We start from the raw sequence: 17,607 nt of genomic DNA, 5'->3' as shown, positions 1-17,607 counted from the left end.
CATCATGTCCATTGTGTTATTATCAAAACCTATAACACAATGTTAATTTGGGTTCTATCCATTGCATTTTTATAAGAACCTAAAAACAATATATGACACAATGAAGATGGTGTTATATCTGGGTTTTCTATAAATTGTGTTATTAGTTCAGGTCATTGTGTTTAATATGTTATTTATTGTGTTTTAATATGTTGTCCATTGTGTTTTAATAATTTGTTCAATTTTTTTATTATCTTTGTTCGTTGTGTTTTAGTTTGTTGTGTATTGTGTTTTTAGTTTGTTTTCCATTGTGTCTTCGTCTGCTCTCCATTGTGTCTTTTATCTGCTATCATTAGTTGTGTCTTTTATCTGTTGTCATCAATTGTGTTTTTATTTAGTCTGATACTTATTGTGTTATATGTTATGCCATTGTGTTATACGTTATGGTCATTGTGTTTTAGTATTGTCCATTGTGTCTTTATCTATTGTCATTGATTGTGGTTTTGATCTACTTTACATTGTGTTTTGCATCATGTCCATTGTGTAATATACAACTGGGTTTTTGAATTTTTTTTTTCTGAAAAATATAACAATATGGTACTCATATTAAAGATAAAAAAATGCTCGATTTTATGACACCCTTTTCATTTAATTTATCCTAGGACACTTGTCACTCTCTGGTAGCTTCGTACCCTTCTTATTTTTAAATATTTTGTATTATAACTCAACCCTTGATTTTAATCATAAAAATATTTTACAAATGCCGCCAAAGTGTCAAGGACAAGGCAAATGATATATGATTGGTCGCGAACCCAATTTCTGGTGATCAGGAATTAAACCAATAAAGCTGACCAGGATATTATTGTTTTTCTATCTCACACGGGTGTGTTAAATATTATTTTTTTTTTATTAAAATGGGTTTTAACGCGGTGATCCGTCAAATACTTACCGGTGGCATTTTCCGACGAACTAATTCTGTCAATCAAACTTCAGTATTCTTGTAGTGATCGAGTCTATCTCGTAGATCTCACAAACAACTTTGTGCACCATAATCAAAAGTTGTTAAATCAAAGCTAAATAAAATCCAAAAGTAAGTGAAATTGACGAATGGAATATTAGTCATTTATTGTGACAAAAATAATATAAATAAAAAGTGAATAAAAGAAGGAAAAAGAAGCAGAAAGGCATAGTTAGCGTCTTAGTCAGTGGCGGGTGGGTGTCAATATCATATAAGTTTACCGCCAAAAACCTTCTCCACTAATTTAGCATACAATGAAAGACAAAGGCAAGTTATACTTTATCATACTAATAATTAACTAAACAACACCCTCTCCCTTTCACCGTGTGAACTACATGTATTTTTCCTTCACATGTTTAAAAGTGTGTAAAGGGATGAACTTCCCTTAGAAAACAAAATTCCTCTCATGTTTTTATTTTTAGGATTTTAAAATGTGAAGAAATCAATTAAATGCAAACAAGTTTCTAGTTCGTCATATTTTAAAGTATATAGTTGGGAAATATGTCTTAAATTATGTAATATTAAGTATGGTTGCAAAAGTCGCTAGGCGCTCCCTAGTCGGTTGATCGGAGAGTTGAGAGTACTCGCCCTAGGCAGAGAGTACTCGGGGAGTACTCGGACATGTTAAATTATAAAGAAATTAGTTTTCAGAATTTAAATATATGTCAAATAAAATAAATTTACAAATATTTATACAAAATACGTGAAAATTATATTAGTTCTTTAATTTGATAGGTATAGAAATTATGTTTTATTATTTTATAAGTCAAACACGCCTCAAGTTGACCTACTAGATCCGATTTTGGCTGAGGTTGATCGCGTTTGATCGATTCCGAGTAATTAGGCGGAGTTGAAGAAAGTCGTCTCGGCAACTTACCTTGTAGCGACTACTCGGGGAGTATTCGGCCTTGGAAACCTTGTTTTACAATTATTAAGAAAATAATTGGTGTTTTCACCTTTTCATAATCGTGTATATGAAAAACATATTTTTCTATAAGAGTAAATTGTCAAAATCGTCCATGAGGTTTAGGCACATTTGTCAGTTTCATTTCAAACAACTTTTTTGTATCATATTGCCCTTCATTTTTTGGCTAATTTGACATTTTCATCCGAATGTGTAACTTTTTTATCAACATCGTCCCTGGGGTTGGGGATTTCTTGCCATTTTCATTCATAAATCTACTAAAAAGGGTAATCTAAATTAGACATTTGGATGAAAATGACAAAAAATTTCAAAGGTGAAGGGTAATATGGTACAAAAAAATTGTTTTGGATGAAACTGACAAAAATGTCCAAACCTCAGAAACGTTTTTGGCAATTTACTCTTTCTATAATGTCTTAATAAATTTTCTATTCTTTTTCTTTCAAAAACATATTTGCCATATACAAGAATAGAAAAAAAAAAATCTTGTATGATATAAATTAAATTATAATGATTTTTATAGTGTGTTATCTTTCTCTCTCTCTCTCTCCCTTTCTCCTCTCTCTAGCCTTTAGTTGACACCTAGCCATCATCTCCCATCATTAGGGTTCTCTCTCTTCATTCTTGGTGTTCTTGTTGTTTTGTCCTATTTAACCCTAATTCCATGCCAGTCTCCCATTGGTCCTTTTTCATCTTCCCCTTTTTAGCTTCTTCCATTAAATCCAATGCTTCACATCGGCTTCAATTCCCAAGATCAGACAACCTCAATCTTCTTCTTGTCTTTTGTCTTTTATCATTCCCAAGAAACTAGCACACTCCACGTCATCAAAACCAAAACCTAGCCATTTCTTCATCAAGATCAGATCTTTATAAGAAGCCTTCCTTTTTGTACTAAAGGAGGTTCTTAACTACTTACTATATATTCAAGAACAAACCATTTGGTATGAACTCACTTCATTATAGGTTTCTTTCTTCATGTTCATAGCACAATTGTTGATGTTACAACATGCTCATTGCAGTGTATTTGAACAAGATAATACATATAGTTATGTATCCATTGATCCATATATATTACTAGTGTGAGAAAAAGCATACAAATAGAAATTAGTGCCACCTTTGTGTGTGTGTCTACTAGAATTATGATTTTTTTTTTTAATTATTACATCCCATATTACATGCTACCATTATGATCGCATGCTTCATCTATTTCCTCCTTTATTTTCTTTCTTTTTATCATCAAAGATCAATGATCTGCTTTCCTGTATGCATGTCTGTGATCATAAAAGAATTCATAATATATATTCATCAGTAACTGAACATATATATACAAGTTTAGATGGGTACATTTTAGCTATCACAGTATGATTTATATCTCAAATCTTTTTTCTTTTCCTTTTGAATCATATGTTTCCGTTCATCTAACCTAAGCTTATGTTTTTGTGAATAATAACTCGTAAATATCAGACACAATTGAACCAAATTAATAGTTTTGTCTGAAATGTGACAGTTTTCTAGTAGTGTACATATTTATTTGGCAAAGTTTTTCTTCTCCTTCATTTGAGGAACTACTTTAGAAGGTATTCTTGCTTCATTTAGATTCGACTTCGAATGCAGGTGTCTTGCCGTATATAAGTGGTGCAATCGAATAATCGATTACACAAGACTATACAAGTGACATTGTGTATAGCTATTCATTCATCTATATCATATGTTCTCATTTTACAAATATAATTCCTCTTTCACACTTCTTTATGTATATGTTTTGTTCATATACTCTCCTTCATTATGCTACTAGTTTCTTGCTAGCATGCTATAATAATATTTCATCACCATTCAAAAAAAAAATGTATTTAGGGAGATAAAAATTGTATCTTTATTACTTGCAAGATTGATAATTTCAAATGCAAGACCTTTCACTTTATAGCATGCAATCTTGAATTTTCATACGCTTATGTATTCTTGAGCTCATGATTATATATCTAGCCTTAAAATTGCATGTATATTAGTGATCTTGAACTTGTCATTCATTCCAACACAAGTCCTTGATCAATTCAGCATACTGTTAGCTCATACCCCATCAACAGTTTTAGAACACACTTATTAGTTATAGTTCTACCCTCTGCCTTTAATTACATGTACAAAGTTTTATTCAATTGCAAAATGAGAATACTCACTACATCTTGTCAACATTACAATTGATAGAAGAAAGATAAATAATAATCATTTTCAGCTAATCTACTTGATACATAGATGCATGAGCCTGAAATTTACATGGTTGTCTGACTAAATACATGCCTTTGTGCATAGTAAATTTGCTTCCAAAACTAAATTTATCTATCAAACCAAAATGGATTGCAGGTTCAGTTTCTGTGAAAGGAGATATGAACACTTTTTCGCATGTACCTCCTGGCTTTCGGTTCCATCCCACTGATGAAGAACTTGTAGATTACTACCTTAGGAAAAAGATAAATTCAAGAAGGATTGACCTCGATGTCATCAGAGATGTCGATCTTTACAAAATCGAGCCATGGGATCTTCAAGGTACCGCCTGAAATCAATGTGAACCACATTTATGCAATTAACACACTTAAAACTTTTGGTTTTCTAGGGTTTGAGATATTTTTTTTAACTTTATGACAACCAGTCTTTAGAAGAACTATAATAGTGTACAACTTTATGTAGCATTAAAAGAGATTAATATTCTAGTGCATTGTCTTGCTAGCTAGCTAGATGTTCACACTAATTTATATTTATGTTTAAATAGAGCTATGTAGACTGGGTACAGAAGAGCAAGACGAATGGTATTTCTTTAGTCATAAAGATAAAAAATACCCAACTGGGACGCGTACTAATAGGGCTACAGCAGCCGGATTTTGGAAGGCTACGGGAAGGGACAAGGCGATTTACTCGAAGCACGAATTGGTTGGGATGAGAAAGACATTGGTTTTCTATAAAGGTCGTGCTCCGAATGGACAAAAGTCAGATTGGATAATGCACGAGTATCGCCTTGAATCAGATGAAAATGCAACAACTACTCAGGTAAGTAGATGTTAATCTTGACAGCCAATATAATATATTCTTGTTTGGGTTAGCTAGGCTTTTAATGAACAGCCCACCATAATAGTCTGCCTTATGTTATATCAGTTATTTCCCTATTCAGTGCTAATATGATATTCTTGTAGTTATCATGTTATATACATGGAAAAGATTTATTCTAAACACTAAATATTACAAGAATACACAGAACAAATTCAAAACATACATTTTTTTTCAATTTATCTTTATATAAATAAAAGAAAATAATAAAAATGTAACATTTGTTCGCCTTTCCTGTAATCACATGTGTCAGTTAAACGACTTAGGTTTGTTATTTAAGTTCTCACAGTAACTTAGTGTTCTGTAATGATCATCACCAAATATATACATGTACACACATTATCAGATTTAACTAATTTCGTTTTGCCTTGAAAACAGGAAGAAGGGTGGGTGGTATGTAGGGTGTTCAAAAAGAGATTACCCACAATGAGGAGAGCAAGTGAGCATGAATCACCAATTTGGTATGAAGATCATCAAGTGTCATTCATGCCAGAGATTAGTTCACCAAACCAAAACAATTCTTTATCTCACTTGGTGAACCCTAATAATTACCAATACCTTTATGGGACTTGCAAGAAAGAAATAGACCATCTACAAAATTACCACACTACCTCTGATCACTTCCTACAACTTCCTCTTTTAGAGAGTCCAAAACTGCTCCCTTCATGCAACTCTTTCATGCCCATATATGGTATTAACATAAACCAAAATGAAAGTATCAACTATCAGCCAACTTCACTCACACAAGACCAAAGCAACAATATTCATCAAAATCAAGATCAAAATGTAAACAATCAAGTGACGGATTGGCGAGTTCTTGACCAATTTGTTGCATCACAACTACTTAGCCAAGGTCATGTTCCAACTAAAGAAAATCATTGCACGAATATGCAAGATTCCCAATTACGCCCACATGATGATCACGAAGGATCAAATTCTGAGCTCATTACACACTAGAACACGCAAGAATACGAAATGTGAGGGTGCTTGAAGAAGGAAAACCTTGTTTTCGAAGCTATTATTGAAAGTATAGACTCAACTTCCAATTGTTATTGTACATAATAAAGATCTAAAGTGCTATATATTCATGTAACCTTATTAACGTACGTTTACATCTGGTTAGAAGATATGCCCTTAATTAGTGTCATTTAAGTAAATGATAAATGGGGTGTATGTATGTCATAACTAAAACAATCAAGGGATTGTTTAGTTAATAGTATTGTAGGCATGGGATTTTTTATGTGTCTTACTATTACTTGAGATCACTGCATCATGTGATATTTGTGTAATGGAATTTATTATGTTGCCTATAATCAGACAGCCATATGCATGCGCTGTTTATGTTTTTCTTCTACTGTTGGTTGGTAATTATTCTACTGAACTTTATGAGAATTTCGTTTACTTTTTAGAATATCTGATACAGAAACAAGATGGAACTTGAAGCATCCATATAAGGCCCTCAATTATTTATTTTATTTTATTTTATTTTTTATTTTTTTTGGCCGGGCTTGACTACTTAGATTCATCTTCCTCTTTATCACAACTCACTTATCTCTCAATTTCACTCTGTTGGAATTGGCATTTTATGCTTTCCAAAATTCCTATACAAAAAATGTGTGAATGCATATTCTCACATGTTAGGATTCTAAAAAACAATTACGAAGAGGGGCCTTATTTCTGAATAAGCTTTAGGCCGTTAAAACGGATGAGCATGCCTTGTCTAATGCCATATTGTGTTAGAACTAGATTGTTGTCATAGACCGTGCGTTGTGGCGTGACGTCTTAGTTGTTTATAGCTGGCAGCACGTTATATGATGTGTTAATTATATGAAAATGTGTGTTTTAACGTATCCGATCTAACTCAGTGTAACCTATAAAAGCATTGCAATTACAGTGTACGATGATGGCATTAACGTGTGATGCCCGTACATGACATTGTATGTTTTTTATACTTCGTTACACACGTTACGTTCATGACATTAATGTCATTAGACATAGATAAAAAAAAAGAATATGTGTTGGTCATTGCGGTGTAAAATCGTAAAAGTAATTTAAGCATTAATGTGGTTTAGCATAGATAAAAAAAATATAATAATGTGTTGCATGTTGCGGTGTAAAGTCGTAAAAGTAATTTAACAAAATGAAGTGTCAAGTTATTAAGTAGAAAAGTTTAGAGTGTCAAAGTTGTCAATTAACAAAATTTAGAAGCTAATGTGTAGTTAACTTGCTTAAAGAATAGGGAGTGTAGGTGTAAATTTCAAAAGTGTAGGTGTGTTTTTTGAAAAAAGTGAATTCACCATACAAACTGTGGAATGGCAAATTTAAGTAGCTCAAATGATAGAGACTTTTGTCATTTAGTGGGATATCTTGGGTTTATTCTCAAGCAACGAATAGATTAGGATTTATTTGGTGTCATTCAAAAAAATAACACTATTTCTTGAAGGTTTGATAAGTTTGAATTCGGTGTTGCCAATAGTGAACTCACAACTTTTACCAAACAGAAGAATATTTACTAATTTTACAAGTCCTTTTCTAAAAACTACTAGTTTAACATTTTTTCATACTATAGATATGGTGCTATGTTTCTAGATTTATATTTACCATCATACAAAAGGAAATATAGTACACTTATAACTAAAGTTTCCCTACACACAGATAGATAGGGTTGGGTTTGTGTGTGTGAGAGAGATAGTGCGTGATGATTATATATGCAAACATTTTTATCAACACACCTTTCCTTTGAAGGGATATATATAACGAAATTATAAAGATACTTTAAACGAATTTGACCTTGCCGTCTCCCAAAAGTGATCTACTAAAATAATAACAATGAAATGTTACTTAGGGGAGGTTCATTTGAGAAGAAAAATTAAATTGAGAAGAAAAAAACAAAGAGTACAATTGTAAAACATTAAATAGTATTTTTTACATATCATTTATTATTGTCTTTGACTAATTAATTAGTTATAAAGACTATTGTCCTTCACACTAATTTTTTTGCCTACACACATCAAAATTTATCATACACGCTTTGAGAATTTATCCTAAATATATTGAAATTTATTCTACACAACTCGTAATTCATCCTACACACATCGTAATTTATCCTACACTTTAAATTAATTGTTTTTCTTCTTTGAAAAAAAAATATTTTTTGAAAATAAGTTACAAATTTAATTTACTAACTATTAAAAAGGAAGACTAACAATTAATGATCTATCTAAGTTTACCAATATACCTTTACACTAATATTAAATACAAAAATTAAATAAGTAAAATAAAGGATTCTTATTGGTTGAAATTTGTTCTTTTTTATTCTTACAAAAAAATTGTTCTCACCTGAACCCTCCACATGTTAATTATTTCTATCTAAAAGGTGGACTTTATTTTTGTCAAAGCTAATACAAAACCAAATTAATTAATCTACATTTGGCATAGACAGAGCTACGAAGAAATGAATGATTGTGGTAGAAGTAACATATATTATATAAATATTTAGGCAACATAATTATGTGTGTGTAGGGGGGGATTCCTTATAATTTTAAAATTTTCGACGAAAAATCAGAAATTTACACTTCTAACCAAAACATTGAGGGGCGGGTGCACCCCCGGGTATCAACTGAGCTACGCCCCTGAAGACGTGCAATCGTTGAGTGTTTGAGTAATATATGCTAGAGAAGGTTGTTTCCATGAAGAAGATAAGAGATCGTATTACAACTCATGATTCTCTAATCCCTTCCCATGTTGCAATGCCATTAAACGACATAAAATATTTGATTTTTAAAATTACCTTCACATTATAATCAATTCTTAATTCTAATTTCTATTCATCTTAGTGAAAATGTTTCATTTATATTATTGGTTTGCCGTTGTCAGACAAACAATCATATTATGGACTATTCTTCTAGGGCCGGTTTCTTTGATTCATTTGATTTACTTTGGATTGGGTTTGCTTTAAGGGGTTTTTTTTTCTTTTTTTTTTTTCACTAGTGTTCATGCTTACATATATATCATTTTGATTTCGGAGGTCAAACAAGTCTCAAACCTTACAATTCAAAGTTGAACTTGATACTGATTTGTCGCGCTTCTTAAATTTGTAGCGCGCCCATTATATGTTTTAATACATGATCAAAGTTTTTGCAAAATAAAAAAAAATTATAACACATCATATGTTATAAATTCATAGCATCTGTTTGGACTTAAATTGGTCTGTTTGATCCAAAACGTGTTTGTATTTTGAGTTAGAATTCATATGATCGGTCTCAAGCAAGAATAAGGAGTAGAGTTTATAACACCGGAAAAATGCCCATCACAATTCTCGAATGTTTTTGTGGCGAAAAAGAATTAATATGAGTTGCTATTTCTCAAGTCTTAGATGGAAATCTTTTCCCTCTACACTTCACCACCCTTCCTTACAGATCTATTCTCCTCTCTTTTCCATCTACATTATCAACCTTATTTCTCGGATTCCTATATTTTTATTTTTACAACGATTGAGCCAATCATACCTTAGACCATGTGTTGTGAGGCTTTAAGCCCACAACGCTCATGGACAAGTAGATCAAGGGGCGTGGAAAATGAGCTCGAACACTATATAACAATTGGGCTTGAAAAGGCGCGGGGCAAGGGGCTCGGCTGGGTCTTAGGGTACGTGTGAGGCACTTTTGAAGTTTTTTTTAATATCTAGTCATCGCAGCCAAAATACCACATTTCACATGTAACCTCAATAAAGCCCCACAACAGCCTCTAAAGCCCAATGGAGATAATAATAATAATAAAAAAAGTGTCGATGTGTCGCATTCGTGGGGACACATAGAAGCACTTTTCCCACTTAGGGTGTAAGGGGTGCTCACCTCTTAGGTGAGTCCCCCCTCTTACACATAACCAACCATAAAATGCCACGTCAACTCCCCTCTAACACTCCCCTAATACCCCTTTTTGATGGCGGCACTCCCCTCTTAGGTGAATTGGTTTTTTTTTTAAAAAAAAAAAAAAAAGAAGAAAAGCATTGATTGGTGGAAAAAATGGACCCCACACCCTCTCTCTTCAATCTTCATCGGTGAACAACCCACGATTTCACTCCCCTAATTGCCTCACCTAAGGGATGGCGGCGGTGTTCCCCTTAGGTGAATGGGGTCACCGATTTCACTCACCGCTTACGCCCCGGATACCCTTAAAACCCGTTTGAAGGCCCTCTGTAAAGCTCCACAGGCAAAATCCCTAATGTATTTTAAGGTTTAAAAGAATTTGTGGCTTTATGTAATACTAATTCTATAAATTTTAGTCTGAAACTAAAGAAACTGTATTCAATTTAATTTCCACTCTATGAATTCTTTATAAAATATACAAATTGGTATTTTCAATTTTATATATCATTAAAATAATTTTACTCTTTTTATATATATTTATGTGATGTTTAATTATCGATTTTATCAAACTTTAATTTACATATTGTGTGGAATATATGATAAAAAACATTTATTAAATCAATTAATTTGAGTTATATAAAAAATTATATATATATATATACACACACACTATATTGAAAATACATATAGTTTATTGAAAAGGGAAATTTTGATATGAAATATTAATGTAAAAAGTGGGACCAGTTTTAGGAACAAATGTATTGGTATGATTTGCATTTAGAAATGAAGTGATATCATGTATATATATAGTATGGGTATCATTACATAAATTCCACCACACATTAATCAACTATTTTAATGCCATTACTTGATTAATTTCTGCAATTTGTTAATTGTTGTTGATTGTTCTGTTGCAATTTGTTAATTGTTGTTGATTGTTCTGTTAATTTGTTTTTATTGATTACTCTCTTTGGTATTCCTCTCTTTGGTTGTCTTAGACCATTTGGTGTGGATTGGTATGAAGAGAGAACGTTAAACAAACATGTGTCAGCCACGTAATCAAGAGGGCGTGGTAAAAAAAGCGCGGGGTGGTGTTGGGCGTGAAAATGGCCCCACCTAGTGTTTTAAAAAAAACTAACCAATCACAAACCTCCAACCGTCAATCCAACTCGCCCCATGTCACCAACCAAATTGCCCTCCATGCCGGTGAAGAATCCCCCGCCCCACACACAACGCCGTGGAAAACGCCAAGCACGGGGTGGTTTTGTGGCGTGGACTGGCCTCCACCCCAGATATCCACGCCCACACTGTATGGTCTTACATGTAATGGCTGATGTTTTTTACTATTAAGTGTCAAACGTTATGGAACATTATCGGGTTAAGTGTTAAAGGAGCGAGGAGGGTTAAGGACCCAATTTCATTTTAATCCTTCAAAAATGTTGAGCCCCCCCTAGTAGGAATAGACACTTTTGTGACACACGTTCTTGTAGAAGTGTTAGTAAACCCTAAGAGGTATACATTCACCGGCACTTCTAAATATTTCCTTGTACGTAGTGAAGCATACACACCTCTAGTGACTCGCAAGACTTGTAAGGGTATATATTTGGTGATAGTAATTGGGGTCACTTGTAGCGTTTATGTAGGCGCATATGCTCAAACATCGGTCTAACATGAGTGGTAATAACTAATCGAGTGACAATAGTGGTTACAACAAGCATCAGTTTTTTTTTTTAAAACTGCAAACACTACAAGCAAAACTTAGTGTGCTAGATGGCATCACTTTCAAGTAACCATACTCTCCCACATGAGTGAGCGCACAGCCACGAGGCATTTTAATCATTTTAAGGAGTCTAGTGTAGCACTTTAATATATGCATGTATCACAGATCACTATAGTGGTCGATCTAGGAATTTTTTTTCTAGAGTATTTCTTTTGGTAGATATATATGCATGTACTTACTATTTTTTTAAAATCATACAACGTTTCCATTATTTTTTCCAAACCGATGGAGTTTTTGGGAACCCACAAAAACCCCCTGGATCCGCCCGTGGAGCCATAGGTGATCTACGTTGAGTACCAAATCGATCATAAAAGCTTAAACATAAAACATTTAGCCTTGGAATTAATGTTGGCTAGCAAGTTAGCAGTTTTCAAGAAATATGAACACAAACATGCATATATAGATCAGCTCTCTACTATTGTTTTCGGTAATCAAACTCAAGCACTCAACTTGCTATAGTCTTGTACATTATTTATGCTTAAACGTAACAGATTAACTAAAACCTTCAAGAAAACATGACTATAGAAACTTAAAAGGATAATAAATAACCGAGAATATAATAGAAATATAACAGAAAGTACGTACATACTCTAAATGGCGAGCGAACAATGCAGCGAAGGTAGAGAACAAGAGTTGGAGCCCATTAGGCCAATTAGAGAGTGAAAGAGAACTTTTGTGACTGGTAGCTAGTTGTGAAGATTTGGAAGTCAAAGTGGATTTAGAACTAGTGGACATATATGCATGTATAGAAGTCAAAGTGAAGAAGTCAAAATATGGTGGGGGATTCAAAATCCAAGTTTGAATATAAACAAGCAACATGTGTACTCATTGAAGTTGTCTTGTGAATTCAAGGACACTCATGCAGTCTTTGGGGGGGCACAAAGATGCAGGTTGACTAGAGGGAGGGATCCTAGGATAAAAGTAGTATAAAGTATTCCAATAATAATAATAAACTTAAGAAAGAAGCAGAGAAAAAAAAAAAGAAAAGGAATAATAGCAACTAGCAAGTGTCAAGTGATCATAATGAAAATAATAAAAAAACTATCAACCAAAAATTTTTTTTTAACGGCCAACGAATCATTCAAATGGGCTCCTGACAACCGCATCGAAGAGCAATAACATCTCACTGTATTTCTCTTGACATGTTTAAGAGAAAGTAATAATGTAATTTCATATAGTTGTTAATGTTTGGTCTATAAAACGGAGCCAGACAAAAAGTAAATAAATAAATAAACAAGGGAAAGAGAGATTTTGTCACAAGATTGCAATTCAGAGGAATAAAAGATGCAAGAGTAAAGGTTTCAATTTTTTTTTTTTTTTTTTTTTTTGAGTGTATCATATAATAAAATACAATAAGATACAAATAGATAAGAAAGACTAAAATTCTAGGTTTGTTAGACTAAAAGACTAACCTATGGAGCAAGAGTATCATATTGACAGTCTTTGATAGTGTATATTAATATTTGTTAAAGCATAATCTCTAATGTAAATTGCATGGATAAGATTGTTAAGTTGCACAACTTTCACAACATATAATAAGGGGTTAAACAACTTATGTTTGTAGTCCAACCTGACAAGAACCCGATATTTTTTTACATGACACGAATCACAAAAATCGTATAAAATATATAAACCCAAAAATGACATGAGTATTTGTGGGTTGACAAAAAAAACACCCGTTTAACCCGATTTATTATTTTTAAATTATTTGTGCAAATTAATATTTGTAAAATCACAATTTTACAACAAAAAAAATACAAATGTATATAAAACAATAATCTTCTAAATCATAAAATCTTATGTCAATTTCTTTTTCAAGTTATTGATTAAAGTGTGAAGTACGTAACCATATTAATTTATGTCATAAACACATTTTGAAAAAAGAAAATAAAACGTAAATGAACTAAATAGGTCAATAGACCAACCCATCGGTTGACATGAATATGACATGTTTAGCTAAACGCGCTCATGAGTTTGACCAGAAACTAACCTGAACTTGTTTAGATTATACCAAAACTCGTATATTTTATTTTAGTTTTGTGTTGTGTGAGAAATTCGCACAACTAATTTTAATTTTACTCATTGTTCGCTGAAGTAAATAAATCTTAACATTAGGTTTACTTTGGTGAATTTAAGTTTCATTATAATTGGTCTAACTTTTTTTTTGTCTTTGTGAAGAAACGTTTGAGACCTTTTGTGTAAAATCAAATAGTATAAATGGTTTACGAAATTAAGCACAATATATATTTAACGAGAAATTAGAATTGCATAATTATTATACAATGAATTGAAGGGAGTGAATGCTTGGATATATATATTGATAGAGAGCCAATTATCTCTAGATCAAGTGGTGGAAGGCTTGTATTTCTGTTGAGATGCAAGTTCAACTCTCACTTGGTGCAGAGTGGGGCATTGGTGGGCAATGATACGAGATCCAGGAAAACTTGAGTTGGATCCTTGAGCCAAACGAGTTTTACCGGTATTTTCAACGTCGTGCCTACGGACGGGTGGGTTGCCGGGTTTTCCCCGGAATTGATGGTGGACTCAGGTTACTCTCGGAGTTTTTTCGTTTGTCCAGTGGGTACCCCGAGAGTGCTCGGGATTGATTATGTTTTTCGTTCAAAAAATATATATATATATATATATATATATATATATATATATATATATATATATATATTGATGGACATGAGTGAAAGATAATGAAAACCGAATGATGAGATTCTTATGAATGTGCTTGTGTGTGGAATAAGTTACCATCATTTGGTCACAAAATCCCATGTGGTTTCTTATCATCGTGGATCCTTTCTTCACGCTTTATTCCACCATAAAAAAGGAAAAGATAGAAACGTTTTATACGGCTACACGGTATGGGGGTCGGCCCCGGCCCGTCGCGGGTCGGCGACTGTCCAAACACCGTGCCGCCCCCTACCGTCCCCGTCCTCTCCGTCTGAATCTAGACGTTGGCGACGATGCGTTTATGGTGGGTCCCCCAACATTTGACCGTTTGAAATTAATAAAAAAAAAATCCTAACGGCTATAATTTAAAAAAACACTCATTTCACTTCCATTTTTATAAATACTCACATCTTTAACCCCAATTTTCACAACTTTTCACCCACTACCACCCCATCTCTCTCACATTTTATAAACCACTCTTCCCTTTTTATAAAAAAATCATCATATTTTGTACCATTTTTTACCCGCTACCACCCCATCTCTCGCTAAAAAATTATCATGGCTTCACCCGTTTCTTCCATTTCTTCAATTTCTTCTATGTCTTCATCGTCTTCGTCCGAGTGGTATTCATCATCTTCGGAAGAGGATGTTATTATGCACAACATGATTATGAACGCGGCTCAGGTGTTCATGGCGGCCGCTGAAGGGTCGTCCCAACCGCTAACCAGACGAGCAAAATATAACCGAGACCAAGAAGGTATTTTAATTTTTTTTTCCTTATGTTTTATGTAGATTTTAAAATGTATGTTTTAATTAATTTCATTTATGTTTTGTTCTAAATTTATAGCCGGCCACGATAAACTAGTAGCCGATTATTTTGCCGACGAACCCGTGTACCCAGCCGAGATTTTTCGACGTCGTTTCCGCATGAGTCGTCAACTGTTCTTACGTATTGCAGGCGACATGGCCCAGTCTGATCCGTTTTTTACATTGCGAAACGATGCTAGGGGGCAAAGGGGTTTCAGTAATTTACAAAAATGTACGTCGGCCATTCGCCAACTTGCGTACGGTTACGCACCAGATGCATTAGACGAGTACATTAGGATGTCTGAAAGAACCGCACGTCGATGTTTGTACAAGTTTTGCCAATGGGTTGTCAAATTGTATAGCAAGCGATACCTGCGGAAACCGAACGCAAACGACGTTCAAAAATTATATCAAGCACACGAACAGAGACATGGTTTCCCAGGAATGCTCGGGAGCATTGATTGCATGCACTGGCAGTGGCAGAACTGCCCGGTTGCATGGCAAGGTTAGTATACTAGGGGAGATCAGGGACATCCGACTATCATTCTAGAGGCTGTTGCGTCACAGGATCTCTGGATATGGCATGCTTTTTTTGGTCTACCTGGTTCACTCAACGACCTCAACATCATATACCAGTCACAGATTTTTGATGATGTAGTGGCGGGTACAGGTCCAGACACTAGCTTTACGGTTTCAGGGATGGAGTACAGGCGAGGTTACTACCTAGCCGATGGGATATACCCAACGTACTCGACAATTGTTAAAACTGTCCCGCACCCGACCGACGACAAAAGGAAAAAGTTTGCAAAGTTTCAAGAGGGCGCAAGAAAAGATATTGAACGGGCTTTTGGTGTTCTACAAAAAAAATGGCACATCATTTCTATTCCAGCACGTTCGCAAACACCAAGGAGGTTACGACACATTATGTACGCTTGTATCATCCTTCATAACATGATCATTGAAGACGAAGGGAGAGCGATATGCGGTTACGACGAAAACGCGTCTACTGGAAATTCTGTTCCAGTTAGTGAGGAACAACAAGATTTGAACGCCTTCGCTCTACGTAACGAGTACACACATCACACCTACAAGCGGACTTGGTGGAGTATATTTGGAACAACGCTCAAAACGAACCCGCCCACCACATGGAAGACGACGACTAGTAGCTTATTTTAATATGTTAGGATATTTTTAAGTTTTTTTTTTTTACTTTAGGTTTTTAAGTTTATGTTTTTTTTTAGTTTATTTTTTTAAAGTTTAATTTTTTTTTTATGTTTATGTAATGTTTTTTAATATTAATGAAAATATTTTATTACTTTATTTGTTAAATGTTTAAAAAAAGTTGAAGATTAAAAAAAATAAAAAAAATATAAAAGTGGTGGAGGATGATGACTAGGACCATCCTCCCATGCCCCCTAGTTTTGGAGGATGATCCATCCTTGGGAGGACTATGATGTGTCGCCTACGTAGCGGATCATCCTCCAAGGATGGTCCATCACCATACCATGTAGTCTACTGCTTATCATATCGCTATTTTTGTAAATCAAGAAACTAACTTATGATTATCTTGCGTGTAATTAAATTTTATATCTAACTTATGATTACCTTGCATATAATTAAATTTTATATCCACTAATAAAAACGAAGTACGAATTATGGAAAGATCATCCATGGATGAAAACAAACATAAAGGAAAGAAGAAATTACAATTATAAAATTTGTCGATGATACATTTGGTAGTAAGTAACATAATACCGTGAGACTAGAATCAGTAGATTGCTCGAGATGGTTATCGTTATGTAATTATGCGTCAATAATTTATCAGAGTTTGCTAACGAGTGTGTACAGGTTGTAAAAAAACGAGTATCAAACTAGTAAGGGCCGGCCCTAAGAATTCTTGTAACCTGTTCGAGCTCGAAAAAACGTGTCCTTAGGCCTTAACGAAATTGGGTATTGAGCTCATTAAAAGTCTAAACCTAATGTCAATTGGCTAATAACTAATATAAACCATAAGAATAGTTTTGTAAGTGGGCCTATGTTAGTGTTTGTATGGGTATACCTTATTAAAAAAATATTTAACATATACATATCGGGTTTTTTTTATAAAATAACGTGCCCTTTAAAATATCGGACCCTGGCCGGTAATCCTCCCCCTGTCCACCCCCGGGCCGGCCATGCAAACTAGATTTAAAATTAATGCATGTGTGCTCCCTGTTCCATGCCAAATTGCATGGATGGATAATCTCGAATACCAAGTCTAGATGCCCAATGACCCCTCCTTCGGTCCGTCACCACTTTCTCGTGTGCTTCCCTCAACACGTCAGGGAACCAGATAGAGCTTAACTTCTCCCATCGTCTGTAAATCGCATCAGAGTTTAGGACCCCAACAATTAAGTGTTAGCACACATGTACACTTAATTAGTCGACGGTAACTTTCACACCCTGATTTCTCGGTGGG

General features: G+C 34.0%; 1 protein-coding gene and 1 long non-coding RNA gene across 3 annotated transcripts; one reads left to right on the top strand and one right to left on the bottom strand.

The window, feature by feature from the left end:
- The first annotated feature begins 2,574 nt into the window (after positions 1-2,574).
- On the top strand, positions 2,575-6,360 carry LOC110912146 (NAC domain-containing protein 7). Of its 2 annotated transcripts, XM_022156817.2 has the most exons (4): positions 2,575-2,860; positions 4,278-4,460; positions 4,684-4,958; positions 5,394-6,360. In XM_022156817.2, the coding sequence occupies exons 2-4, from the start codon at positions 4,301-4,303 to the stop codon at positions 5,970-5,972; spliced, it is 1,014 nt and encodes a 337-aa protein (XP_022012509.1). In that variant the 5' UTR covers positions 2,575-2,860; positions 4,278-4,300; the 3' UTR covers positions 5,973-6,360. The 2 variants fall into 2 exon arrangements, with proteins under 2 accessions (XP_022012509.1, XP_022012508.1); XM_022156816.2 differs by lacking the exon at positions 2,575-2,860 and having other exon boundaries at positions 3,977-4,460.
- On the bottom strand, positions 4,044-12,442 carry LOC110912147. Its single transcript, XR_002577746.2, has 2 exons — positions 12,249-12,442; positions 4,044-4,467 (listed from the first exon to the last, which is right to left on the bottom strand). It is a non-coding gene; the product is annotated as an uncharacterized LOC110912147 (long non-coding RNA).
- Between the last annotated feature and the right edge of the window lie 5,165 nt (positions 12,443-17,607).

The sequence above is a fragment of the Helianthus annuus genome, chromosome 15, assembly GCF_002127325.2.
Source record: "Helianthus annuus cultivar XRQ/B chromosome 15, HanXRQr2.0-SUNRISE, whole genome shotgun sequence".
NCBI classification, from domain to species: domain Eukaryota; kingdom Viridiplantae; phylum Streptophyta; class Magnoliopsida; order Asterales; family Asteraceae; genus Helianthus; species Helianthus annuus.
This window is presented reverse-complemented; position numbering and strand designations above follow the sequence as displayed.

Excerpts from the sequence above, each read along its gene's own strand:
- LOC110912146 (XM_022156816.2), top strand. The coding sequence starts at position 4,211 with ATGCCTTTGTGCATAGTAAATTTGCTTCCAAAACTAAATTTATCTATC. Across the intron at positions 4,461-4,683 it reads CGAGCCATGGGATCTTCAAG|AGCTATGTAGACTGGGTACA; the intron begins GTACCGCCTGAA and ends ATGTTTAAATAG. Across the intron at positions 4,959-5,393 it reads AAAATGCAACAACTACTCAG|GAAGAAGGGTGGGTGGTATG; the intron begins GTAAGTAGATGT and ends CCTTGAAAACAG.